Consider the following 23,689-nt stretch of genomic DNA (forward strand, 5'->3'; position numbering starts at 1 on the left):
AACTACCCTGTTACTTTCGCTCTTTTCCAGAATCATCTTCGCCATCCTTTCCTCTACATCTCTAGAACTATTAGGTGGCCTATAGAAAACTCCCAACAGGGTGACCTCTCCTTTCCTGTTTCTAACCTCAGCCCATACTCCCTCGGAAGAAGAGTCCCCATCTTGCATCCTTTCTACCACCGTAATACTGTCCTTGACTAGCAGCGCCACACCTCCCCCTCTTTTGCCCCCTTCTCTGACCTTACTAAAGCACCTAAACCCCGGAACCTGCAACAACCATTCCTGTCCCTGCTCTATCCATGTCTCTGAAATGGCCACAACATCGAAGTCCCAGGTACCAACCCATGCTGCCAGTTCCCCTACCTTATTTCGTATACTCCTGGCATTGAAATAGACACACTTCAAACCACAGACCTGAACACTGCCGCCCTCCTGCGAAGTCAAAACTGTGCTCCTGACCTCTCTACTCTCAATCTCTCGCACCCCAAAACTACAATCCAGGTTCCCATGCCCCTGCTGAATTAGTTTAAACCCCCCCAAAGAGTACTAACAAATCTCCCCCCCAGGATATTGGTGCCCCTCAGGTTCAGATGTAGACCATCCTGTCTATAGAGGTCCCACCTTCCCCAGAAAGAGCCCCAGTTATCCAGAAATCTGAATCCCTCCCGCCTGCACCATCCCTGTAGCCACGTGTTTAATTGCTCTCTCTCCCTATTCCTCATCTCACTATCACGTGGCACGGGCAACAACCCAGAGATAACAACTCTGTTTGTTCTCGCTCTGAGCTTCCATCCTAGCTCCCTAAAGGCCTGCCTGACATCCTTGTCCCCTTTCCTACCTATGTCGTTAGTGCCAATGTGGACTACGACTTGGGGCTGCTCCCCCTCCCCCTTAAGGACCCGGAAAACACGATCCGAGACATCACGTACCCTTGCACTTGGGAGGCAACATACCAAACGTGAGTCTCTCTCGCTCCCACAAAATCTCCTATCTGTGCCCCTGACTATTGAGTCCCCAATTACTAATGTTCTACTCCTTTCCCCCCTTCCCTTCTGAGCAACAGGGACAGACTCCGTGCCAGAGGCCCGTACCCCATGGCTTACCCCTGGTAAGTCGTCCCCCCCACAAGTATCCAAAACGGTATACTTGTTACTCAGGGGAACGACCGCAGGGGGTCCCTGCACTGACTGCTTCTTCCCAGTCCCTCTTACAGTTACCCATCTATCTCCAGTCTTTGGTGTAACTACTTCCCTGAAGCTCCTATCTATGACCCCCTCTGCCTCCCGAATGATCCGAAGTTCATCCAGCTCAAGCTCCAGGTCCCTAACACGGTTTTTGAGGAGCTGGAGTTGGGTGCACTTCCCACAGATGAAATCAGTTATTATTATAACATTAAACACCTTTCATTTTAATGCACTTCCCATTTGTCATGCGTCTTTTTCTGTGTTGCTAGTCATATCTGAAGTAATAACTTTCTTCTAGCTGGAGTACTACCTGAGTATTTTAGTTTGAGATGTCTAGAGGAATGGCAATTTATAATTAATTATCTTACAGTAATGCAGGCCTATCAATGGTACCTATTAACTTTGCAAAATGATCTGATCTGACCCACATCTTTCTTGTGGGCTTGCAACTCAGATCTGCTCTGCTCCTCTTCCTGGATATATTCCCTCGCCAAACCCGGTTAGAGATGATTGAGTTTTTTGAAACAATGAAGTGTTTCGACAGAACAAAGATAAACTGTCCCCAATGACTGAAGGATCGAAACCACAGATTTTGAGTGATTAGGAAAAAAGCACAGATTTTACAAGGGAAAACATTTTTTTTTTCAATGATTGATCAGGATTTCGAACACACTGTCTGACAGGGTGGTGGAAACAGATTCAATAGTAGCTTTCTAAGAGAATTGGATAAATACTTGAAGGAGGAAAAAGAAATGGGAAAGAGCAGCGAGTGAGACTAACTGGATTGCTGGTCAAAAGAGCTGAAAAAGAGTCATTGGACCAAACTGCTGTATTGTTCTATCATTCTTCGATTCTAAAACCAGCCTTGATCCAGAAACATGCCTTTCTTTGCCTGCAGCTTAGCTTCATTTCTTGCTGACTTGCCACCTCAACTCAATGAGGGTCACTTTCTGCATAACCTTCCCATCTCGAGGTCATCCATGCCACTCCTCTTTTCCACTGCTCAGCTGGGAACTAAGAATTGGCTTGTAGAGTAAAAAAAAAGATTATTATTGCAAACGCTGTGCTGATAAACAGGTTTGGTAGAATTGCGCCCTCTGTCTGGCATGTGTAACGCTGCCACGATAGAACCGTTGTTTGGACAAGTTGCAACTCTGTTTGTGAGACTGCTATTGTTGCTTTGCAGGTGATTTTTCTGGCACGTGAGCAATGGACAGCAGTCACATAGGTTGAACTTGAAGTATTGTAAGAAGTCTTACAACACCAGGTTAAAGTCCAAAAGGTTTGTTTAGAATCACTACCTTTCTGAGCACTGCTCCTTCCTCAGGTGAATTCGCCTGAGGAAGGAGCTGCGCTCCGAAAGCTAGTGATTCGAAACAAACCTGTTGGACTTTAACCTGGTGTTGTAAGACTTCTTACTGTGCTCACCCCATTCCAACGACGGCATCTCCACATCTTGAAGTATTGTAGTTACCATTGGCAACCTCAGCTTCAGTGGATTCTGCAGGAAATTGTGGCCTTGCTCACTCTTGCAGCTCTGACAGCTTCCTACCTTTCTCAGGTGCCTCTCAGCGTAGTTAACCAGAGAGACAACCTTCAATTATTTGTGAATTGATTTCATGTTCAAAATGTTCAACATCAAGGATACATTGGTTGCTTAGTTATCCATAAAGTCCCTGTAGTGCAAAAGGAGGCCAATTGGCCCATCATGTCTGTACCGACCCTCCAAACGAGCACTCTACCGCGGCCCACTCCCCTGTAACCCCGCAAATTGATCATGGCCAAACCACTTAACCGGCACATTTTTGGACTGTGGAAGGAAAGTGGAGCACCCGGAGGAAACCCATGCAGACACGTGGAGAAAGCGTAAACTCCACACGGGGCATAAAACAGGTTGTTAGTGCATTTATTATGGAGTCATAGTCATCTTGCTCAGGCATAAGTATCTCAGAAATATCATTTAGTTTTTCACCTTCATGGTGGAAAAGTGAGCCTTTTTTCTTTCATCATCTGTGATTGCAAAAGCTGCCATCATGCCTTTGAAATGCTGCAACCACTTTTGCCAACATGGGAATACAAATGATGGATCTGAATGAGCATCAAAAGGTGGTATATTGGGTTTAGGCAATGCCATATTGACCAGCAATGCAGTAATGGTGCATGATCCAGGATCCAAGAAAACATCATCTGTAATCCAAGTTTTATTTATTTTCTGATTGGATGGCTATTTTGGCAAGATCAGTGTCTGTATGTCCACCGTTTAGGGTTGTTTCTTTCTAATCCCGAGCTGAAGTGCCTCTTTTGCGTGTCTAACACAGCTTCGATGTGTTCCCTACATCACTAATATTTATCTCTCAACCAAAATGACTGAAAAATGTAATTGGTTCATGGGAAATCAGCTCCTAGGGGAACTCCTCATTATGTCCATCTAGTCATGACCATCTACAACTTGTTTCAACCTTAGTTTCAAATTCCTGGACCTCTCTCAACATCAAGAAGATCTTTCTGCTCTGGATATCTCCAAAGACCCAATTACTGTCTCTGATTTGTTGCTGTAAAAGGTTATTATTATTATTATTTTGAGTATCAATCTACTTTCCCTCATTGTTGCTGTGATTGAGAGACTTCAGTCTCCGGATCAGCCTGTATCTGGTGACGGCTTCCACTGGTTTTTCAGCTTCACTCTGTTCCAGGTCAGTATATCAGAAGAGTAAACCTCTGATGCTTTAGGATTTATGCTGACTTCCAACTTTGCTATTATCTTTCCACCCCGTAACTGATTCTGTACACCTAGTTCTCCATTCCTACGAAAATACCTCCATCAGCACTGTTGAAATCAGCACAGTAATTTCATACTTGTGACAATAAAAAAGGTTATTATTATTATATGCAATATATTATTATTATTATATATAATAATTATATTATTATTATTATAGGGCAGCACGGTAGCATTGTGGATAGCACAATTGCTTCACAACTCCAGGGTCCCAGGTTCGATTCCGGCTTGGGTCACTGTCTGTGCGGAGTCTGCACATCCTCCCCGTGTGTGCGTGGGTTTCCTCCGGGTGCTCCGGTTTCCTCCCACAGTCCAAAGATGTGCAGGTTAGGTGGACTGGCCATGATAAATTGCCCTTAGTGTCCCTTAGACTTGGGTGGGGTTACTGGGTTATGGGGATAGGGTGGAGGTGTTAACCTTGGGTAGGGTGCTCTTTCCAAGAGCCGGTGCAGACTCGATGGGCCGAATGGCCTCCTTCCACACTGTAAATTCTATGATCTATGATTCTCCAATACTCCACCCTCAAATATCAGCTGGACTTTACTCATTTCACCTGACTCCAAACTTGGACTTTAGTGATGCTCATGCTGATTTGACCCTTACCAAATCATCATTACTTCACCACAGGACCAATGACTTTAACTCTGGACTACTTCATATTATCACCATCTATTTCCTACTTCCTGTTTACTATCAGTTTTTTATGCAACCTAATTTTTATGCAGCTACATCAATGTAACTTGTGCTTTCCCTGCATCCATTCACATGCACGTTTTGGGTGCCACTTCCCACCTTCCAGTCCATCAGTCTGTTTCCACTTTTGACACCATCCAAGGCTCGACTCCCTGTCAGATAAGCCTGAAGCTTCCCACCGTGCCTTTCTTAACATCCTTTGCTAGGCTTATTTGGGCGCTCATAATGAGCAGCAAACCCCACATGTTCCAACCCACTCTCATCAACCTTGCGTCCCAGTGAACCTGCTGGGGGCAAATATTACCAAGCCTCTTGCTGCCCAACTCATTGTTCCCATTGCTGACCCTGTGGACTCTGTCAGCAGACCAGCTCTCCTTGCATCTCCCTCTATAATGTTTGTTTATTTGTCAGCAAGGCCCAATTATCCATTTACTTATTGTGGGTGATCACATTAATATGGCCTTCATGAGAACCTGGTTGAGGGGTGATGGCACCTGGTCCCTTATTGGAGCCTTTCCACCTAGTTGCATTTCCTAACATTTGCCCTGTCATGCCTAGCACAGTGGCAGTGTGGCACTTTTGTAAGATCATACCTTGGCCTGACACTTTACTCCCTGTGGTGGTATGATTAGCATAGCTGCCTGCCATTGGTGCAGAACACCAGCTTACCATTGGCCCTGGTCGATCATGTGCCTCTCGACCGATTGGTTGAGACCAGTCATGTGACGGCTCCCCGATTGGTCGAGAGGCTGAGTTAACCCCGCCTCCAGGGCGGGGTATAAATACCCAGTACTCCCCGCGGTCGTCCATATACTGTAATCGACCGCAGGGCTAACATCTAGCTGATTAAAGCCATACTTTTGTACAGTAACTCGTCTCGCGTTCAATTGATGGTACATCACTCCCTTGGCACTTTCTCCTCTTTTGAGCATCTAACCTTGCTTCACCCCTGTCACCTCTCTTTGAAATTAATTGTTCTGTACCGCCCACTCAAATATACTTATTTTATCACCAAGACTTTTTCACTGCTATTTTCTTTCAAAGTTTGTACTGAATAACTTTACACTCTTGGTGATTTCAACCTCCAATTCAACGCATCAAGCTCCCTCTTATTGTCCTTAATTATTTTCTTCTGTGTAAATTCTCCAACGCACATTCGCAGCCATTCCTTAACCTGTCGTTTCACATAGCCTTGCTAGTCCTATTGTGTTAATTACAGGTAAGACTATGTTTGTTTGTTTCCTTGTACCACTATCCACCCACACCCCAACCCAGCTCCTTCTGGATCTGTCCCTGGAGAAAACTATCCACCTATCCACTTACAATTGCACTTTCAAAATTCCAACTGTCTGGAGGGCTTTTTGTCCTCCACATACCACATTTCTGCAGCTGTTGATTTACTCAACTGCACCCTCACCTCCATCTTTTGATGTCCTAGTCCCCAGTAAAATCATAACTCTCTCTCTCGAACCATTTCCCGTGTATGACCCTCATTGCTGTTCTCATTAGTCCAAGGAATGCAGAATGAAAAGAATATGCAAGCAATCACTAGCTTTCAGAGCACAGCTCCTTTTCATTTCATGAATAGTTCCTTCACCTGAGGAAGGAGCTGTGCTCCGAAAGCTAGTGATTCGAAACAAACCTGTTGGATTTTAACCTGGTGTTGTAAGGCTTACTGTGCTCACCCCAGTCCAACGCCGGCATCTCCATATCATGGCAACTCAACTACAGTATTGAAAGGGCAGCATGATAGCACAGTGGGTAACACTGTTGCTTCACAGTTCCAGGGTCCCAGGTTCGATTCCTGGCTTGGGTCATGTTTGTGTAGAGTCTGCATTGTGTCTGCATGGGTTTCCCCCAGGCGCTCCCGTTTCCTCCCACATGTTCCTTGTTATGTGACTTGGATATTCTGAATTTTTCCTCTGTTACCCGCTCAGGCACCTGAATGTGGCGACTAGGGGCTTTTCACACTAACTTCTTTGCAGTGTTAATGTAAGCCTACTTGTGACAATAAAGATTATTATTGTTATGCCTAGCCCATAAGCTCTAGAACTCACTTCCTATACCTGTCTACCCCGCTTTCTTCCTGTCAGATACTCTTTGATACCTATCGAAAGTATTTCACCTTCTACATGCATGAACCAGCTCAGCATTGGGTGTATGATGACATGGCAAAACTGTAAGTGTAGCCATGGGTTGTGACAGCTAGCAGCTTTTCAAAGCAGAAAAGGGGTGCACTGACGCCTTCTTTGTTAACTTATAGATAACCATGAGAAGCGGGGAATGGATGGATTGATTTTGCAGTGTTTGGTAGGGTTTTACAGAATAGTGCAGAGAGAATGGGAAGTGAAAGGTAATCTTGCCACTCCTGGTGAAATCATTAAGTTTCATTCTGTAATGCAGCTAGGAATTAAAGAAAATGTTGCTCACATTCACATGCTGTCCAGGTCTAATTGTGCACATTCTCTAACGCACCTTGCCATCGCTTCACAGTTCCAGGGTCCCAGGTTCGATTCCGGCTTGGGTCACTGTCTGTGCGGAGTCTGCACATCCACCCCGTGTGTGCGTGGGTTTCCTCTGGGTGCTCCGGTTTCCTCCCACAGTCCAAAGATGTGCAGGTTAGGTGGATTGGCCATGCTAAATTGCCCTTAGTGTCCAAAATTGCCCTTAGTGTTGGGTAGGGTTACTGGGTTATGGGGATAGGGTTGAGGTGTTGACTTTGGGTAGGATGCTCTTTCCAAGAGCCGGTGCAGACTCGATGGGCCGAATGGCCCCTTCTGCACTGTAAATTCTATGTAAATATCAGCTGACCATCAAGGGAGTAGAGAATCTCCCTTTTCTCATGATCTTGCTCAGCCAGTAAACATTTAAAATTTAGTGCATATGTCTTAGGAACATAAGAATAGCAGCTATAAAATTTGATTAAAGACTATTTGGGAGCTTATATAATTCTTGAACTGATGATTACGAATGTTGTGAAACACCACTGATCCTCTGTTGACTCTGTCACTTAGCCTCGGAGAATCCAGCCCATGGTCTTTATTTCAAACACAGGGGCGGAATTCTCTGTCGGCCAATGGCGGAATTGGAAGAGAAAATAGGGCAGAGAATGGGTCATGAAGCCAAAATCGTTGTAGACGTCGGATGCACGGCAGAATGCCATGCCCTGGTGCCTCGACAGTGACACCAATGCATTGTACTCCCCACATAGAGTTAAACGTCGTTTGCCTATCATTAGTGGGCCTGACCCGGTATTCTCTGGGGCCTCCACGCTGGTCTGCCTCCGAGTGGCCAAGTAACTGTCGCCTCAAACTAAATTCCAATCCTATTGCAGATTCTTTGCTGATAGAATTTCCTATATTAGAATTTTAAAACAATTAAAGGATATAAATCTAATCCCAGTTAATGTTTCTTGTAGACCCATCAGGCCTGGAATTTGCGAAAAGCAAAGGACTTTTGAAGATTTTGTTGAAGAACTACTTAAGGTGGATTCAGAATTATTTCAACAGGATCCCCAGGTGAGAAAGTTATTTGAATTTGTTCAAAGCTCCATTTTGTTCACGCTGTCAATTGAAGAGATTCTGTCATTCTAACATTTCAGAAATATATAAAGATATTGTCAAGTCAGGGTTTTCCAAACTGGGGCCGCAGCAGGTCGGGCCGGGGCCACAGCAGCTCGGGCCGGGGCCGCAGCAGGTCGGGCCGGGGCCGCAGCAGGTCGGGCCGGGGCCGCAGCAGGTCGGGCCGGGGCCGCAGCAGGTCGGGCCGGGGCCGCAGCAGGTCGGGCCGGGGCCGCAGCAGGTCGGGGCAGCAGCAGGTCGGGCCGGGGCAGCAGCAGGTCGGGCCGGGGCAGCACCTCGGGCCGGGGCCGCAGCAGGTCGGGCCGGGGCCACAGCAGCTCGGGCCGGGGCCGCAGCAGCTCGGGCTGGGGCAGCAGCAGGTCGGGCCGGGGCAGCAGCTCGGGCCGGGGCCGCAGCAGCTCGGGCCGGGGCCGCAGCAGCTCGGGCCGGGGCCGCAGCAGCAGCTCGGGCCGGGGCCGCAGCAGCAGCTCGGGCCGGGGCAGCAGCAGCAGCTCGGGCCGGGGCAGCAGCAGCTCGGGCCGGGGCAGCAGCAGCTCGGGCCGGGGCCGCAGCAGCAGCTCGGGCCGGGGCAGCAGCAGCTCGGGCCGGGGCAGCAGCAGCTCGGGCCGGGGCAGCAGCAGCTCGGGCCGGGGCCGCAGCAGCTCGGGCCGGGGCCGCAGCAGCTCGGGCCGGGGCAGCAGCAGCTCGGGCCGGGGCAGCAGCAGCTCGGGCCGGGGCAGCAGCAGCTCGGGCCGGGGCAGCAGCAGCTCGGGCCGGGGCAGCAGCAGCTCGGGCCGGGGCAGCAGCAGCTCGGGCCGGGGCCGCAGCAGCTCGGGCCGGGGCCGCAGCAGCTCGGGCCGGGGCAGCAGCAGCTCGGGCCGGGGCAGCAGCAGCTCGGGCCGGGGCAGCAGCAGCTCGGGCCGGGGCAGCAGCAGCTCGGGCCGGGGCAGCAGCAGCTCGGGCCGGGGCCGCAGCAGCAGGTCGGGCCGGGGCAGCAGCTCGGGCCGGGGCCGCAGCAGCTCGGGCCGGGGCAGCAGCTCGGGCCGGGGCCGCAGCAGCTCGGGCCGGGGCAGCAGCAGCTCGGGCCGGGGCCGCAGCAGCTCGGGCCGGGGCCGCAGCAGGTCGGGCCGGGGCCGCAGCAGGTCAGGCCGGGGCAGCAGCAGCTCGGGCCGGGGCCGCAGCAGCTCGGGCCGGGGCCGCAGCAGTTCGGGCCGGGGCAGCAGCAGCTCGGGCCGGGGCCGCAGCAGGTCGGGCCGGGGCAGCAGCAGCTCGGGCCGGGGCCGCAGCAGCTCGGGCCGGGGCCGCAGCAGCTCGGGCCGGGGCCGCAGCAGCTCGGGCCGGGGCCGCAGCAGCTCGGGCCGGGGCAGCAGCAGCTCGGGCCGGGGCAGCAGCAGCTCGGGCCGGGGCAGCAGCAGCTCGGGCCGAGGCCGCAGCAGCTCGGGCCGGGGCAGCAGCAGCTCGGGCCGGGGCTGAGCCTGCGGCAGATCAGGCCAGGCCCGCAGCAGCTCGGGCCGGGGCCGCAGCAGCTCGGGCCGGGACGCAGCAGTTCGGGCCGGGGCAGCAGAATTTCCCCAATGTGGTGAACGTATTGCATTAACCATTCACCATGTACGACACTGTATGACGCTGTTGCCCATGTGGGCCCCACCTATGGACCACTGTAAGCTATTACCTGGAATGTATCATGTTGGTGCCTTTGTGGGCTCCGCCCCTGGCTCTGCCCCCTTGAGGGAAGGTATAAAGAGCAGTAGCCCTGTAGGTGGCTCTCAGTAGCAGAGCAGTCGCAGGCAGGCACTGTTCTAGTCGATTAAAGCCACAGCTTGCATCCAGTCTGACATCCACTCTGTTTCGTGTGAATTGATGGTCTCATCATCCAATGGGAGGTCACTAGGTGTTACACTGCTCAATAAGATTGGAAAACCCTGCGTTGAGAAATTTTATTTAATTTTTACTCCTAAAAGGAGACACTCACTAGGATTAGTATTCATGGTGGAAATTCTAATGCCGACAACGGACAGCAATTTCCAGTCTGCCAGCGGCGGGTATCATGGCCAGCAGGATTGGAAAGTTTGGAAAGTGTCCAAACCCCCTTCCCCCTTGCCTTCAGCGCCGAGAACGGCCTGCTATCAAACGGGACTCTGTGATTTGTTTTGACCTTGGTCAGGAACACACCACCGAGGCTGCACATACCTCGCTTCCTTCTCAGTGCAGGAAGCGATTGGAGCGACATTTTAAAATGCCACCCCTATCTCTCAACATGGCCCCCCTCCCCCCCCCCCCCCCCCCCCTCGGATTCACCACCGCAGCCTCTGGAACCCTCCAATGTCCCAACTTACCTGTTGGGGGGTCCTTGAGCCTTCCTTTTCCCCACCTCATAAGTGAAAGGCACCCTTGGGCCCGATCGCTGGCATGGGCAAACTGGCACCTTGGCAATGCAAGTCTGGTACCCTGGCAGTGCCACCCAGGCACCCTGGCAGTGCTGGGGTGGCTGTGCCAAGGTTCCTGGGTGCCATGGGAGTGACAGTGTACCACCCTGCTCAGAGCCTGACCACCAAAGGGGCTCTGCTGGCCTGCGAGACCCCCCCCCCCCCCCCCCCCCCAGTTGCCGTTATGCCTAGTCCACATTTGGATTGACCAGTGCCATGATGAGGTCTCCCAGGCGCGGGTGTTTATTCCTGGTCCTCCGGAGCATCGGCCGCCAACATATTAAACTCAGCCTAACTGCTCAGTTAAGTATGTAAATCGGGACCTCGTCCAGCGAGGGCGAGATCCAGATCACAACACCTTGCGTGATCTCGTTAGAAATTGAGAGGCGTTCCGAGCATCGCAAATCTCACAAAAGGTCTCTCCTGAGATTTAATGATTTAATTATTGTTCTGGGCCAGGGAGATTGATTGCCATTGCATTGACAATTATAATTTTAATATTAATTATGACCCCTGGTTTTCTATGTAAGTTTAATAGGCAATTAACATGTAAATCAAGCTATTTCCGAAACAGAAAGAACAGGCTAAAGGCGAGGTGTCATTTCTTTGAAGAAAACAGTGGAGCTGTTTAAATTGGCGTGAAAGTTTTGGAGATTCACAGCTGATGTTGTATATCATCATCCCCTGACCTTTCTGGGTAATATACACATCAACAATGGTGTACATCATTAACATGTTGTTATTTTCCAGGAGGAAAGTATGGCAGTGTAAACAGTTGCAAAGGATCATATTTTGGAAGAAGCTTAATGCTCATCATAAATGGAATAGTAACAGCCAAGCATTTCTTAGAACTAAATTAAAAAATAAATCTCTTTGATTGTTCCACAGGACATAAGTGAAGTGAAGGTGGCTCCAAAGAAGTCTTTCCTGAAGCGAGGAGAAGGTATTGCACGATTTGAGAAGAACAAAGAAAACGTCTCAAAGGAACAAAGCCGGAGTCCAGTTTGCGAATCTACCAAACAGTTTCCCAGAAAAGTTAGGTTCAGCAGTCAACGCCGACTTTCCTTGCCCATGCTCACCGAAAATGAAAAGCTGCAGATTAAGAAGCAGTCAACTTTGCATAAGCAAGTTCATAGTTCAGTCCTTGTGGCATCTAAAGCAAACAAATCTGCCTCCAACGAAAACTTCACGGTGAACGGCAGGACGCAAGATCAGAGGCAAAAAGAAAAACTAGATGAAATCAAGAATAGTACAGATGAGGGTATCCAAAGTGACATAAATGTAACAGAACTGACAATCATCGTTGAATCGCCCCACAAACACTCTGATGACAGGAAAGGCGGAAGCCAACAAATAGAGCAGGAAAGTAAATTCGGAGGTATAACTACTTTAGAGGATTCCCAAGGAAGAACTACTGGAGCTGGTTTAAGCTTACATATTGTAGAAAGTCAGCACTTGAATGGGGTTGATTCACAATTAAAGAATTGCTCAAGTAGCAGTTTTCCTCGTGAAAGTATGGAAAGGCAGCACCAAGGCCAACACATCGGACAGAATAAAACAAACCAGCTGCAGGAATCTTCCAATGAGCAGCCATGTTTCAGTAACACTTCTCATCTGGAATGGCTAAGTACCAACAGAACGATGACTGTAAACCAGGCAACTGGAATGCTCCAACAGCAGGGAGGGAAAGACCAATACGAAGATGCAGCCAATGCCAGAGATTCCGCAAAATTGCTTGGCAAAAAAGGTCCAAGCATAGGCTTTAAAAAACTAAACGACAGGATAGTTCAAGTCACTCCTGATGGCCTACCATGCCAGGGTGCACATTTTAGAAATGAGCAAACCAAAGACCATGACACAGACGGTGTTGTGAGCAGAGGATTTGCACCACTTTTGAGCAACGAGCACAGAATGAACTTTCTTTTAAAAAACGACGGAGCACATTGTGGCGAATCAAATTCTAAAACAAATAGTACAGACAACGAAGGCAGCGGCCCAAAGTCTCAGTGTCATCAACAACCCGTCAAAGAAATTCTACAGAATTCTGGCCAGACTGATAAAAACCTGGACTTGTCTGATGATGCAGATTATGCGAGTGATGCCCCAAGTGGAATAGAAGAAATGAACTCAACAATTCCAGCTTCTCAGCATTCTGTACACTGTAGATCAATAGTGTCGCCAGTGAAACACAATGCACTGAGCAGCACAAGTAGCAGTGAAAATGAAGCCTTAGAGCTCAAGTCCAATAGTTTATCAAGAAGATGTCCTTCTTCACACAACAGGCCAACGAGAAATAAAAACAAAATCATGAGAAGGAAGTCAAACTTTGCAAAGAAAAGTGCCAGTAGTTTTATGAGCGCTCAAACCTGTGACACGACAGAACCAGATCTTGTCCAACCTTCTACCCCTGGTCTTGCACTGCATTCATCGTCAGCACTTCATTCTCAACCAAAGGTGCCAGTAAACCTTGATTTTCCAGAGCAGGTGAACTCCAGCAGTGTAAATATTCAAGGTATGTATCTGTGAAATAAAATGAACCAAATCACAATTTCAAATATCACACTGAATTATTTGAACTGTGTTCAAATATTAAGGGGCTACAATTCGTAATTTTGCTTATTTTAAGCGAGTAAGAAATGGTGGAATGTAAATAGAAAGTCCTAAAATACAAGTAAAATACTGTGGATGCTGGAGAACTGAAATATAAACGGAGATTGCTGGAAAGGCTCAGCAGGTCTGGCAGCATCTGTGGAGAGAGACACTTGGATCCAATATGACTTCTTCGGAACAGCATCCAAAGTTCCAAACAAGTTCCAAAGAAGACTCATATTGGACTCGAAACGACCACTATGTTTCTCTCTCCGAAGATGCTGCCAGATCAGTTTTTCCAATACTTTCTGTTTTTATTTTGGGAAGTTCCAATGTTGGGGGAAAATTTCTGAGGATATGAGGATGTGCCCTAATGTACCGTTGTAATTTTAAAGATTGGCAGAAACATAGAACATAGAACATAGAACAGTACAGCACAGAACAGGCCCTTCGGCCCTCGATGTTGTGCCAAGCAATGATCACCCTACTCAAACCCACGTATCCACCCTATACCCGTAACCCAACAACTCCCCCCTTAACCTTACTATTAGGACACTACGGGCAATTTAGCATGGCCAATCCACCTAACCCGCACATCTTTGGACTGTGGGAGGAAACCGGAGAACCCGGAGGAAACCCACGCACACACGGGGAGGACGTGCAGACTCCACACAGACAGTGACCCAGCCGGGAATCGAACCTGGGACCCTGGAGCTGTGAAGCATTTATGCTAACCACCACGCTACCGTGCTGCTCCTGAACAATTGATTCAAGTGATCCCATTTACACCATTTACCTGCATCATTGTGCACTTGATGACTCGTACAGCGGAGTCACAAATGAACTGTGTGTGTGTGGACTGTGTGGACTGTGTGGACTGTGTGGACTGTGTGGACTGTGTGGACTGTGTGGACTGTGTGGACTGTGTGGACTGTGTGGACTGTGTGGACTGTGTGTGTGTGTGGACTGTGTGTGTGTGTGGACTGTGTGTGTGTGTGGACTGTGTGTGTGTGTGTGGACTGTGTGTGTGTGTGTGGACTGTGTGTGTGTGTGTGTGGACTGTGTGTGTGTGTGTGTGGACTGTGTGTGTGTGTGTGTGGACTGTGTGTGTGGACTGTGTGTGTGGACTGTGTGTGTGGACTGTGTGTGTGTGTGTGTGGACTGTGTGTGTGTGTGTGTGGACTGTGTGTGTGTGGACTGTGTGTGTGTGTGTGGACTGTGTGTGTCTGCCTGTGTATGCATGCATGTGTATGCATGCGTGTGTCTATGTATGTGAGCCATACTTGGGTGGGGTGGAGCGGGGAGTGGGAGGAGGGTGGTGGGGTCGGGACACTGGAACGGTGAGCACTGGCTGAACTGCAGTCCCGGAGCCCACCCACAGCATCCGCCAATTCCCCACCCGCACTCCCTTTGCAGCCAGCCCAGACCAGCCCACCCCTCACACCCTTCTGACAGGGCACCGAGGCAGGTTGTAACATTGTGAACAGGTATTTAATGTGCGAACATATATACAGATTAATGCCCTAGCCCCTATCGCTAAACCATGCCCTGCACCCTTTCCAACTTAACTGATACCTACTTCTCTGGCCTTATGGGCCCTAACGCTGCATCTAAGTCAAGGGTGGGAAAACTGCGGGCCGCATGCGGCCCGACAAAGGTTTTTATGCGGCCCGCCAATGAGGTGCCCGGAATCATAACCGGCATTTTTGAAAAGCCGCTGAAGTAAATGCGCTTATTCAATAAGCGCATTTACTTCAGCGGCTTTTCCCCGGCGGCTTTTCAAAAATGCCGGTTATGATTCCGGGCACCTCATTGGCGGGCCGCATAAAAACGCGCGTAGTGGGGTGGATGAGTGGGGCTGTCTCATTGGTCGGTTTAGTTGGGTGTGCGACCAATAGGAGTCCAGGTTACAAACAATAAGCCTTATTATTGTTTGTAACCTGGACTCCTATTGGTCGCACACCCAACTAAACCGACCAATAAGGCAGCCCCACTCATCCACCCCACTACGCGCGTTTTTATCGTTGACTCGGCCAGGCTGTGCTTCTGTCAGTGTTAAGGATCAGCACAAGCAACTTGACACCTGATTTCAACAAACTGGTAAATAACTGCAGTCAGATGCATCATTCTCATTGACATTGTTCTGTTGCTCTCCACCTGGAGTCTGGTCTGTTTTTCAAATAAATGTGCTTTTCTTTCTTTAAAGACCTTTTATTTGGCTATTTAAAATATTAATTATTTTACTTAATGTACTATGCGGCCCTTTAAAATTGTGAATTTCTGAATGTGGCCCTTGCACGGAAAAGTTTGCCCACCCCTGATTTAAGTGGACCCCCCAGATGGTACAGCAGGAGTGGAGGAGGTCTGCTGTGTTTCCCACCCTGCGACCTGGATCCCCGTTGGCGGCCGTCTTCTGGGGCGACCCAGCCTGGATGGGCCCGGCTGCGTCTCGGATGTCCCAGGTGACTTGGTGCCACTCTGTTCGGCCCGCTGCCCACCAGATGGACGGGAGAGGGGAGAGTACGAGGCGCTATGGTGTTCCTGCACCTCCCCTGCAGGAGTCACCGGCACGAGTCACATCACCTCCTCCTCCCTCTGGGTGTCCGGTGGCCCTCGGGCTACTCCATGGGACGGAGGTACGGGCGGAGCTAACCCCTGAGGCTCCCATGGCACTGCCAGTCTTGCAGGCCCACTGCCGTCTTGACCAGGCCCACTGCCTATATTTCTATACGATCCCCATTCACTCTACTAAACTCCAATGAATATAATCTTAACCCATTTAGTCTCTCCTCGTATAACAGTTCCACCATTCCAGGAATCAGCCTGGTAAACCTTTGCTGTACTCCCTCCATAGCAAGAACATCCTTTCTTAGATAAGGACACCAAAACTACACTCAATACTCCAGGTGTGGCTTCACCAGTGCCCTATACAATTGTAGTAAATAATCCCTATTCCTTTATTCAAATCCTCTCGCTATGAAGGCCAACATACCATTTGCCTTCTTTACTGCCTGCTGTACCTGCCACTTACTTTCAGCGACTGATGCACGATGACACCAAGGTTCCGCTGAGTATCCACTTCTCTCAATTCTCCCACCCCCATCTCTCCATCCATAATGGTCATCCACTCTAATGGCCAGGTAATTTCTTGTGCGTTGACCTCTGGAGAGGTCAGGGTAGCATTTTTCTGAAGGGCCACCCTTCGATCTCTACCTCTCTCGGGGATTCTGTGCTCTCTTCTGCTCAATTCCGTCTTCCTGGATGCTGTTTGAGAGACAGTTGAACAGGTTGACTCCATGCTCATGATGAGAGATGATGTTATTGTAACTTGTAAGATTTTGAGGGGCATGACAGGACAGATGCAGGGTGTCTTGTTATGCTCTAAGCGTAGCATAAATGGCTACCTTGTGGTGCACTTGACAAAGGAAGGTTCAGACGTGGAGATAACTTCAACACGTTTATTAAACTATTTACAATTCTCCTACTCGGGTTCGCCACTACTGTTAATCCTTCTATAGCTACTCAGACTGACTAACCAGTCTGCTACAATCCACGTGGTGGGGGTGATATTGAATCAACCCTGTGTCTCTACTCACTGACTGTCTCCACTGGAAAGAGGCAGATCATTTGTGTGGTGTCCTTTGTATATGGGTTGGTGTAATGCCCTCTTGTGGTCGTGTCACCTCTGTGTGTATTGTGAATGCCCATTGGTCGTGTCCTATCTAACTGTTCTATTGGTTGAGTGTCTGTGTGTCATGTCTCTGGTGCTCCCTCTGTCTAGCTAGTCTACATGTATTTACATTAACCCCTTGTGTATTTACAGTGATGCACATCACCACATTCCCCCCTTTTTTACATGTTATATTTTTTCTGTACACTTTAAGAAAATTGAACAAAAAACAGGTAGATAAGTTAAGGTATATACAAGTCATGGGAACAGTAATGAAACAATAAGTCCAAATCATTTGTGTAAGTCCAAAAACCATCAAACATCATGGTCAAATGTCTCTCTTGGTGAGTTGGTGAATTTGATGGTGGCATGACCTTATGAACGCCATCAATGTCCCTGTGCCACAGGAACCAAGAAGTGGTCAAATCACTTCGCTGTCTGATTTGGAGTCTTTCTTTTTCGATGTTTGTGATAGTGATGTTGGATGGCATCTTGTAGCTGATGAGGTGTTGACGTTGAAGAGGTACCATCAACAGTATCATTCGAGGTCATGTATGTGCCATATGTTGAAGTTGGATAATACAGTGCATACTGGTTCTGGCCAAATGCTGTGTAGGAAGGGTAATCCTGATGAGAACTGTTGAAGCTTGTCGAATTGGAAACAGAATCGCTGTTCGCATAAATATTGGGTGATGGTGTGAAACTAGAACCTTGCATCTGATAGGAATATGCCGTCTGGCCAGGCTGGGGAGCAGCAAATCCTGGGCTGTAACTAAGGCATCCAGTCTGTAGTGCAGATTGTGCTTGCGGTAGCCCTCCTTCAGTCTTGATTCCATAAGTGGGCAATCCGTAGTGCTGGCCTGTTTGAGAATATGCTGCATAGACTGCTGGCTGCTGCATTCCTGAATACTGGGTTTGTCCAGCATAAGCTGTCATTGACTGCACTGCTGGTGTGGAAAGAATGTGTGGGTATGGCTTGGAAGGATTTAAATATGGTGAATATTGGTGTATTCCTCTTGGACTATAACCACTACTTGTTATTACTGACCCAGTGTAATTGTCAAGTGATCCATCTCCTGTCGTTGTGGCATCTGCTGTCACCCTGAGCGTGCCATCACTGAATTCGCGGCACTCCCTGTCTGAAGTAAAGTCCGGCTTACGTGAATCAGAGTTGGCGTTTGGTTGCTCTAGCTGAGGTCTGTCACATTGCACATCTTGCATGGGAAGTGGGATGCTGTCGTCACTCGTCTCACAAACAGTGGATAGAGCCTCAGTAGCTTTTTGTTGTTCACTTGGGCTGAGTAGACTGTCAGAGTCTTCTCCTTGTGGCTCATACAATGTGGGTGGACCATCATAGTCGCTTTATTGTTAATTTGGACTTGGACTGTCATAGTCGCTTTGTTCTTCACTGGAGCACGATAGACCGTCATGGTCATCCTGCTGTGCACTGGAGCGTGGTAGACTGTCATAGTCTTCTTGCTGTTTACTTGAGCATGGCAGACTTGCATTGTCTGCTGCTAGTTGGTCAGAGGAGGTTGCTAGACCCTCATAGTCTTGTTCCTGCGCGTTGGAGTCTTGCGTTGCTTCTATCGTGGAGGCTGTCCACGAGCTCGCTGTGAGGCTTGCGACACTGGAGTCACTTCTTGTTCATGCAAAGACTGCACTCTGGAGTCTTGCGTGTCTTCTATCGTGGAGTCGGGAACCCTTAGCGGTGCGTGGACCACTCTGTGTGGCAGCAGGCCGCTCTCTGTGGGCTTGTATTGCTCTGTCTCTTGGTTTCAGGACGCAGCATAATCCTGCAGTCACGAGTCGGGATGTCGTATATGCTGGGCTGAAGATCCTCAAATCAGAAGAATGAATCCGCGTCTACATCGGATTCAGTACGGGGGTCGCCATTTCTGATGAAAAATCCTTCATCCGAGTCGTAGTCTTCTAGGACCATATCAGCACTGTTTGTGTCGGAGCTGGCATTGGGCTCGCGATGTCCAGAGAAAGGTCGGTGTCATAGTATTCAAGGTCTGTGTCATCGCTTTGTTGCAGGGTTCTGCTGAGGTTACTTTCAGTTCCTCATTAAATTTGAGGCATTGTGCTGTCATTCTAGGTGAAAGAGGCTTGTTTTACGGCTTTAAGAGATTTTTTTTGTGATTTGGGACATTTCCCCTTTAAATGGGCGGGGTCTGGGGCATCTGACATCATGACGCATGTGACGTCAGACTTAGGAAGCGTTTGCGCATGCACATATCGCTGTTCCTGTACTGGGGGCCGTTTTCGCAATTGCGCATGCGCAAACGGACCTTACCGTTCTGTGCGCTTCTCGCACAACTGCACATGTGCAGTACCTATACAAAGATGGCCGCCGATCAAAATTGTTCTCTGCTCCGGGATCGCGGCCTTGTGGTGAGTACTGGTGCTTCTCTTACTGTTTTCTGCTGGTTGGAGTGTGTTTTCCTCACAGTATTTACCTAATTTGTCCAGGACTGCCTGGAAGTCGCTCCTGTTTTTCCCTTTGGAGAAGTTGAATTTTGTAAAGATTTCTTTTGCTCTGGCACCGGCGATGGTGAGCAGAAGCTCTGTTTTTTCAGCATCGGCCACGTCTTGTAGGTTGGCTGCTACCAGGAAGATCTCAAACCTTTGCCGGAATGCCCGCCAGTTTTCGTGGAGATTGCCGTGGCACTAGAGCCGCTGCGGAACCGGGATCTCGAACATCTTGCCTGAGTATTGTTGCTGGTTGTCACTGTACGCTGAGTTATGGCTATATGGATTGAAACAGTTCACTCTGGTACCATGTCTTGTTATGCTCTTGGCGTAGCATAAGCGGCTTCCTTGTGGTGCACTTGACAAAGGAAGGTTCAGACGTGGAGATAACCTCAACACATTTATTAAACTATTTACACTTCTCCTACTGTGGTTCGCCACTACTGTTAATCCTTCTATAGCTACTCAGACTGACTAACCAGTCTGCTACAATCCACGTGGTGGGAGTGATATTGAATCAACCCTGTGTCTCTACTCACTGACTGTCTCCACTGGAAAGAGGCAGATCATGTGTGTGGTGTCCTTTATATATAGGTTGGTGTAATGCCCTCCTGTGGTTGTGTCACCTCGTGAATGCCCATTGGTCGTGTCCTATCTAACTGTTCTATTGGCTGAGTGTCTGTGTGTCGTGTCTCTGGTGCTCCCTCTAGTGTCTAGCTAGTCTACATGTATTTACATTAACCCCTTGTGTATTTACAGTGATGCGCATCACCACACAGGGGAGTCATGGGGGAATCTGGAACAAGAGGCACGGTTTAAAAACGTGGGTCGAGTTTTTAAGAGGAAGTTGAGGAGAAATGTCTTCTCTCCGAGGCGGTTAATCTTGGAATTCTCTTCCATAGAGAGCGGTGGATACTGGGTCATTGAATATGTTCAAGACTAATTTAGACCAATGTTTGATCTGCAAGGAAATCAAAAGTTATGGAGATTGGCAAGAATATTCAATGTAGGTAACAGACATGGGGTGGGATTCTCCGCGTCGGAATCTGGCGTGACGACGCTTCCGTGATTATCCGCGGACCCGCCAGTCGTGCGCGCCGGTCAGCGGCCCCTGCGGCGATTCTCTGTGGTTGACCGGCTGAACTCCCGCTGGCGTGGTTTACATCTGGTATCACCCAGCGGGCGCTGGGACTGGCGGCCACGGTGGCGGTCCTGGTGTGGGGGCGGGGGGAATCTGACTCCGGGGAGGGGGGGGGGGCCTCAGTGGTGACCAGGCCCACGATCGGGGGCCATCGCGATCTGGGAGGCCCTACCTTCCTCCGCTCAGGCCCACTGTGAGAGTCCGGGTTGTCGGCGCCCGCGCCGAAGTGGGTCGCTGCGCACATGCACAGCCGTGTGGTCTGGACAGCAGGGCCCCGCCGGCAGCCAGAGCTGCGGGAAGCACGCCGGGGCTCTGCTAGCCACCTGGAAAATGGAGAATCACCCCGGACTTTCGAGGAAAAAGTCCAGAGTGACTCTCACCTGTTTTTCGGCGGGCATGGGGACTTAGTCCCCAAAAGGGAGAATCCCGGCCATGATCTTACTGAATGGTAGTGCAGGGTTGAGTGGCAGACTGACCTACTCCTGCTATTTCTTATGATTAATGGCTCATCTGAAAGCTTGCACTCCTTTAGTACTGCACTGAACTTAATGATCTAAGGTGGCGATGGGCATGGTCAAAATGTCTCAAAGGCTGTTATACCTTCCTGAGCCCTGATCACCCTCTCAATACCTTCTCCCTCCCCACAACCAGCAACTACAACCTAATTTTAGCACTCACAGACCTGTAGCTGCAATTTCATTGCTTCATAATCCCATAACCACTCCCGTTGCTCCCAGACATTGAGAATTCCCTTCCTAGTGTCCCTATGCCCTAGGATCGCTTTTTTAACAATCCTAGCATTTCTTGAATCTCCCTCTTTAGTGTTACTGAAATTTTGGATTCTCACACCAGCAAATCTGGAATCCACCATAGATTATTGCTGTGATACGCCAACCTCTGCCAGAACTGTATGATCCCAGGCCCAACTTTAATGCTGATGATCCAGTTTGCCTGGTGATACTGGCCACAATCAAATAGCCATGCTGCGGCCAAAAATCAGCTCGCCATGGTGCGCAGCAGAGCTGATTGAAGGCGGGAGACAACACTCACGGGATCCACCCGGTTCGCAACGCCTCATAAGATCTAATGCGAACATTTGTGGGCGGGATCACGTTTTAGCAAATTTGCATATTAGAGCGAGACAGAGTCTCACTTTAATGCCCAGATTCCCAGGTTTTTAAAAAATAAATTTAGAGTACCCAATTATTTTTTCCAATTAAAGGGCAATTTAACATGGCCAATCCACCTACTCTGCACATCTTTGGGTTGTGGGGGCGAAACCCACGCAGACACTGGAGAATGTGCAAACTCCTCACGGACAGTGACCCAGAGCCGGGATTCGAACCCGGGTCCTCAGCGCCATAGGCAGCAATGCTAACCACTGTGCCACCGTGCTGCCCCCCAGATTCCCAAGTTAACCGAGGCATGGGATCAAATTCCTTTGCCTTGAAGATCTCAGGTGAGCGCTGTTCAGTTCTGGTCTCCAAAAATGGGGACCAGACGTAAAGGCACTCGTATAGGTCTCCCAGGGGATCAGAGGCCACCAGGCGCATGCCCTTTGGGCAGGGTAGTGCCCTGGCACTTGTGCCATCCAGGCACCTAGCATTGCCTGCCTGGCACCATGACATTGGCACCCTGGCAGTGCCACCTGTGTGCCAGCCTGGCACTGCCAAGATGCCCAGGTGACATTGCCAGGTTGGTAGGGACACTGCCAAGGTGGCAGGTTGGAATTGCCAATGTGACAAGCTGGCATTTTCTGTGTGCTGGCGATCTGGCTGGGGGTCACATCAGGGGCCTCGGAGCTCAGGACATAATTTTTCTCTCGCTGTACTGAGGAGGTCCAGCGAGCGGAGCTAATCCGTGCACAATACTGGATTGTGTGCAGCCTCAGCCCCGATTATCTGCTGAGGCCTCTCATCTAACGTGAGCTCTGGGAAACACACAGCTAAACGTGTTCGCTATGAGATTTTCTTCCCTTTTGGTTAAATTGCACCCACTATCTGATGTAAAGTTCCCATGCTTAAAAATAATCTTTGGTTCACCATGGGCAATGACAAAAGAAGTCTAATAATACTCTAAAAATCTTGGGCGAGATTCTCCAATAATGGGGCTGTGTCCCCACGCCAGCATCAAAACACAGGTATTTCACTCTGGTCTTTCCTTAAGAAAGTCCAGAGTGATTCTCCAATTTGCAGGGGGCTAGCAGGACCCCGGCGTGTTTCCCGCAGCTCTGGCTGCGGATAAGGGGCCCTGCACTTCCAGTCGGGAGTCCACACATGTGCACAGCAGCGACTTGTGGCAGCCGCCCCATGGAACATGGCAGACTCACACCGCGGAGCAGCACCAGTAACGTTGGGCCCACACCCCCCCCCCACCCCCCCGAGATCGCGCACACCTGCGGATTTGTGCTGCCCGATCGCTGCCCCGGCCGTCCATGAGGCCCCTTCCGGTGAAGGATCTCCCCCCCGCCTCCCACCAGGGTAGCCGCGGACTGAGTCTGCAGTCGCAATGTCGAGTTCCCGACGAGAGACCAACGCCGTCGGGAACTCAGCCAGTTTCACTTGGAGAATTGGGGGGGGGGGGGGGGGGGCCTCTGTCAATGGCCCCCTACCTGCGCCCTGAAGACAGCGCGTGATTCTCCGGGGAGTGTCGTCGCACCGGATTTTGCCTTCAATTACCATTCTCCGCCCTTGCGCTGATCGTGATATCGGTGCGGTGGCTCAGAGAATCCCGCCCCTTATGTTTTCATGAACTTCATTTCAATTTATGTCACAAATCCTCCTACATTCAAAGTTACAATGGCAATAAGAAGAGACTGGCTAAAGTAAACATTGGTCCCTGAGCAGCAGAGATAGGAAAAATTATTGTGGGGAGTGAAGAAATGGCAGGGTCATTGAACAAATATTTGTTTCCCTTTTCACAGTAGAATATAAAATTTACAGGCAGGATTTTCTAGCCATTCACACTGGTGGGATCTTATTGTCCCACTGACGGTGCACTCTTGCTGTGAGTTTTCTGATGGCGAAGAGTGCATTCAATACACAGGGTAATCCACCCTCTACCTCGGCAGAACACACTGCGGAGGGGGAGGAAAATCCCACCCTTTATGCCAGAAATTAGGGGCTAAATAAGTGAGTGACCAGCCTTCCCAAAATGTCACAGCACTCCGGAC

General features: G+C 49.6%; 1 protein-coding gene across 1 annotated transcript in view; it reads left to right on the forward strand.

The window, feature by feature from the left end:
• Positions 1-23,689, forward strand: part of LOC119962740 (centromere protein J-like) — a 168,038-nt gene that overhangs the window by 35,114 nt on the left and 109,235 nt on the right. The window contains exons 4-5 of the mRNA XM_038790792.1: positions 8,075-8,174; positions 11,531-13,154. Coding sequence (XP_038646720.1) covers positions 8,075-8,174; positions 11,531-13,154 — 1,724 coding nt within the window. The remainder of the gene's footprint in view (positions 1-8,074; positions 8,175-11,530; positions 13,155-23,689) is intronic.

This window comes from Scyliorhinus canicula, chromosome 1, assembly GCF_902713615.1.
Source record: "Scyliorhinus canicula chromosome 1, sScyCan1.1, whole genome shotgun sequence".
Lineage (NCBI taxonomy): Eukaryota > Metazoa > Chordata > Chondrichthyes > Carcharhiniformes > Scyliorhinidae > Scyliorhinus > Scyliorhinus canicula.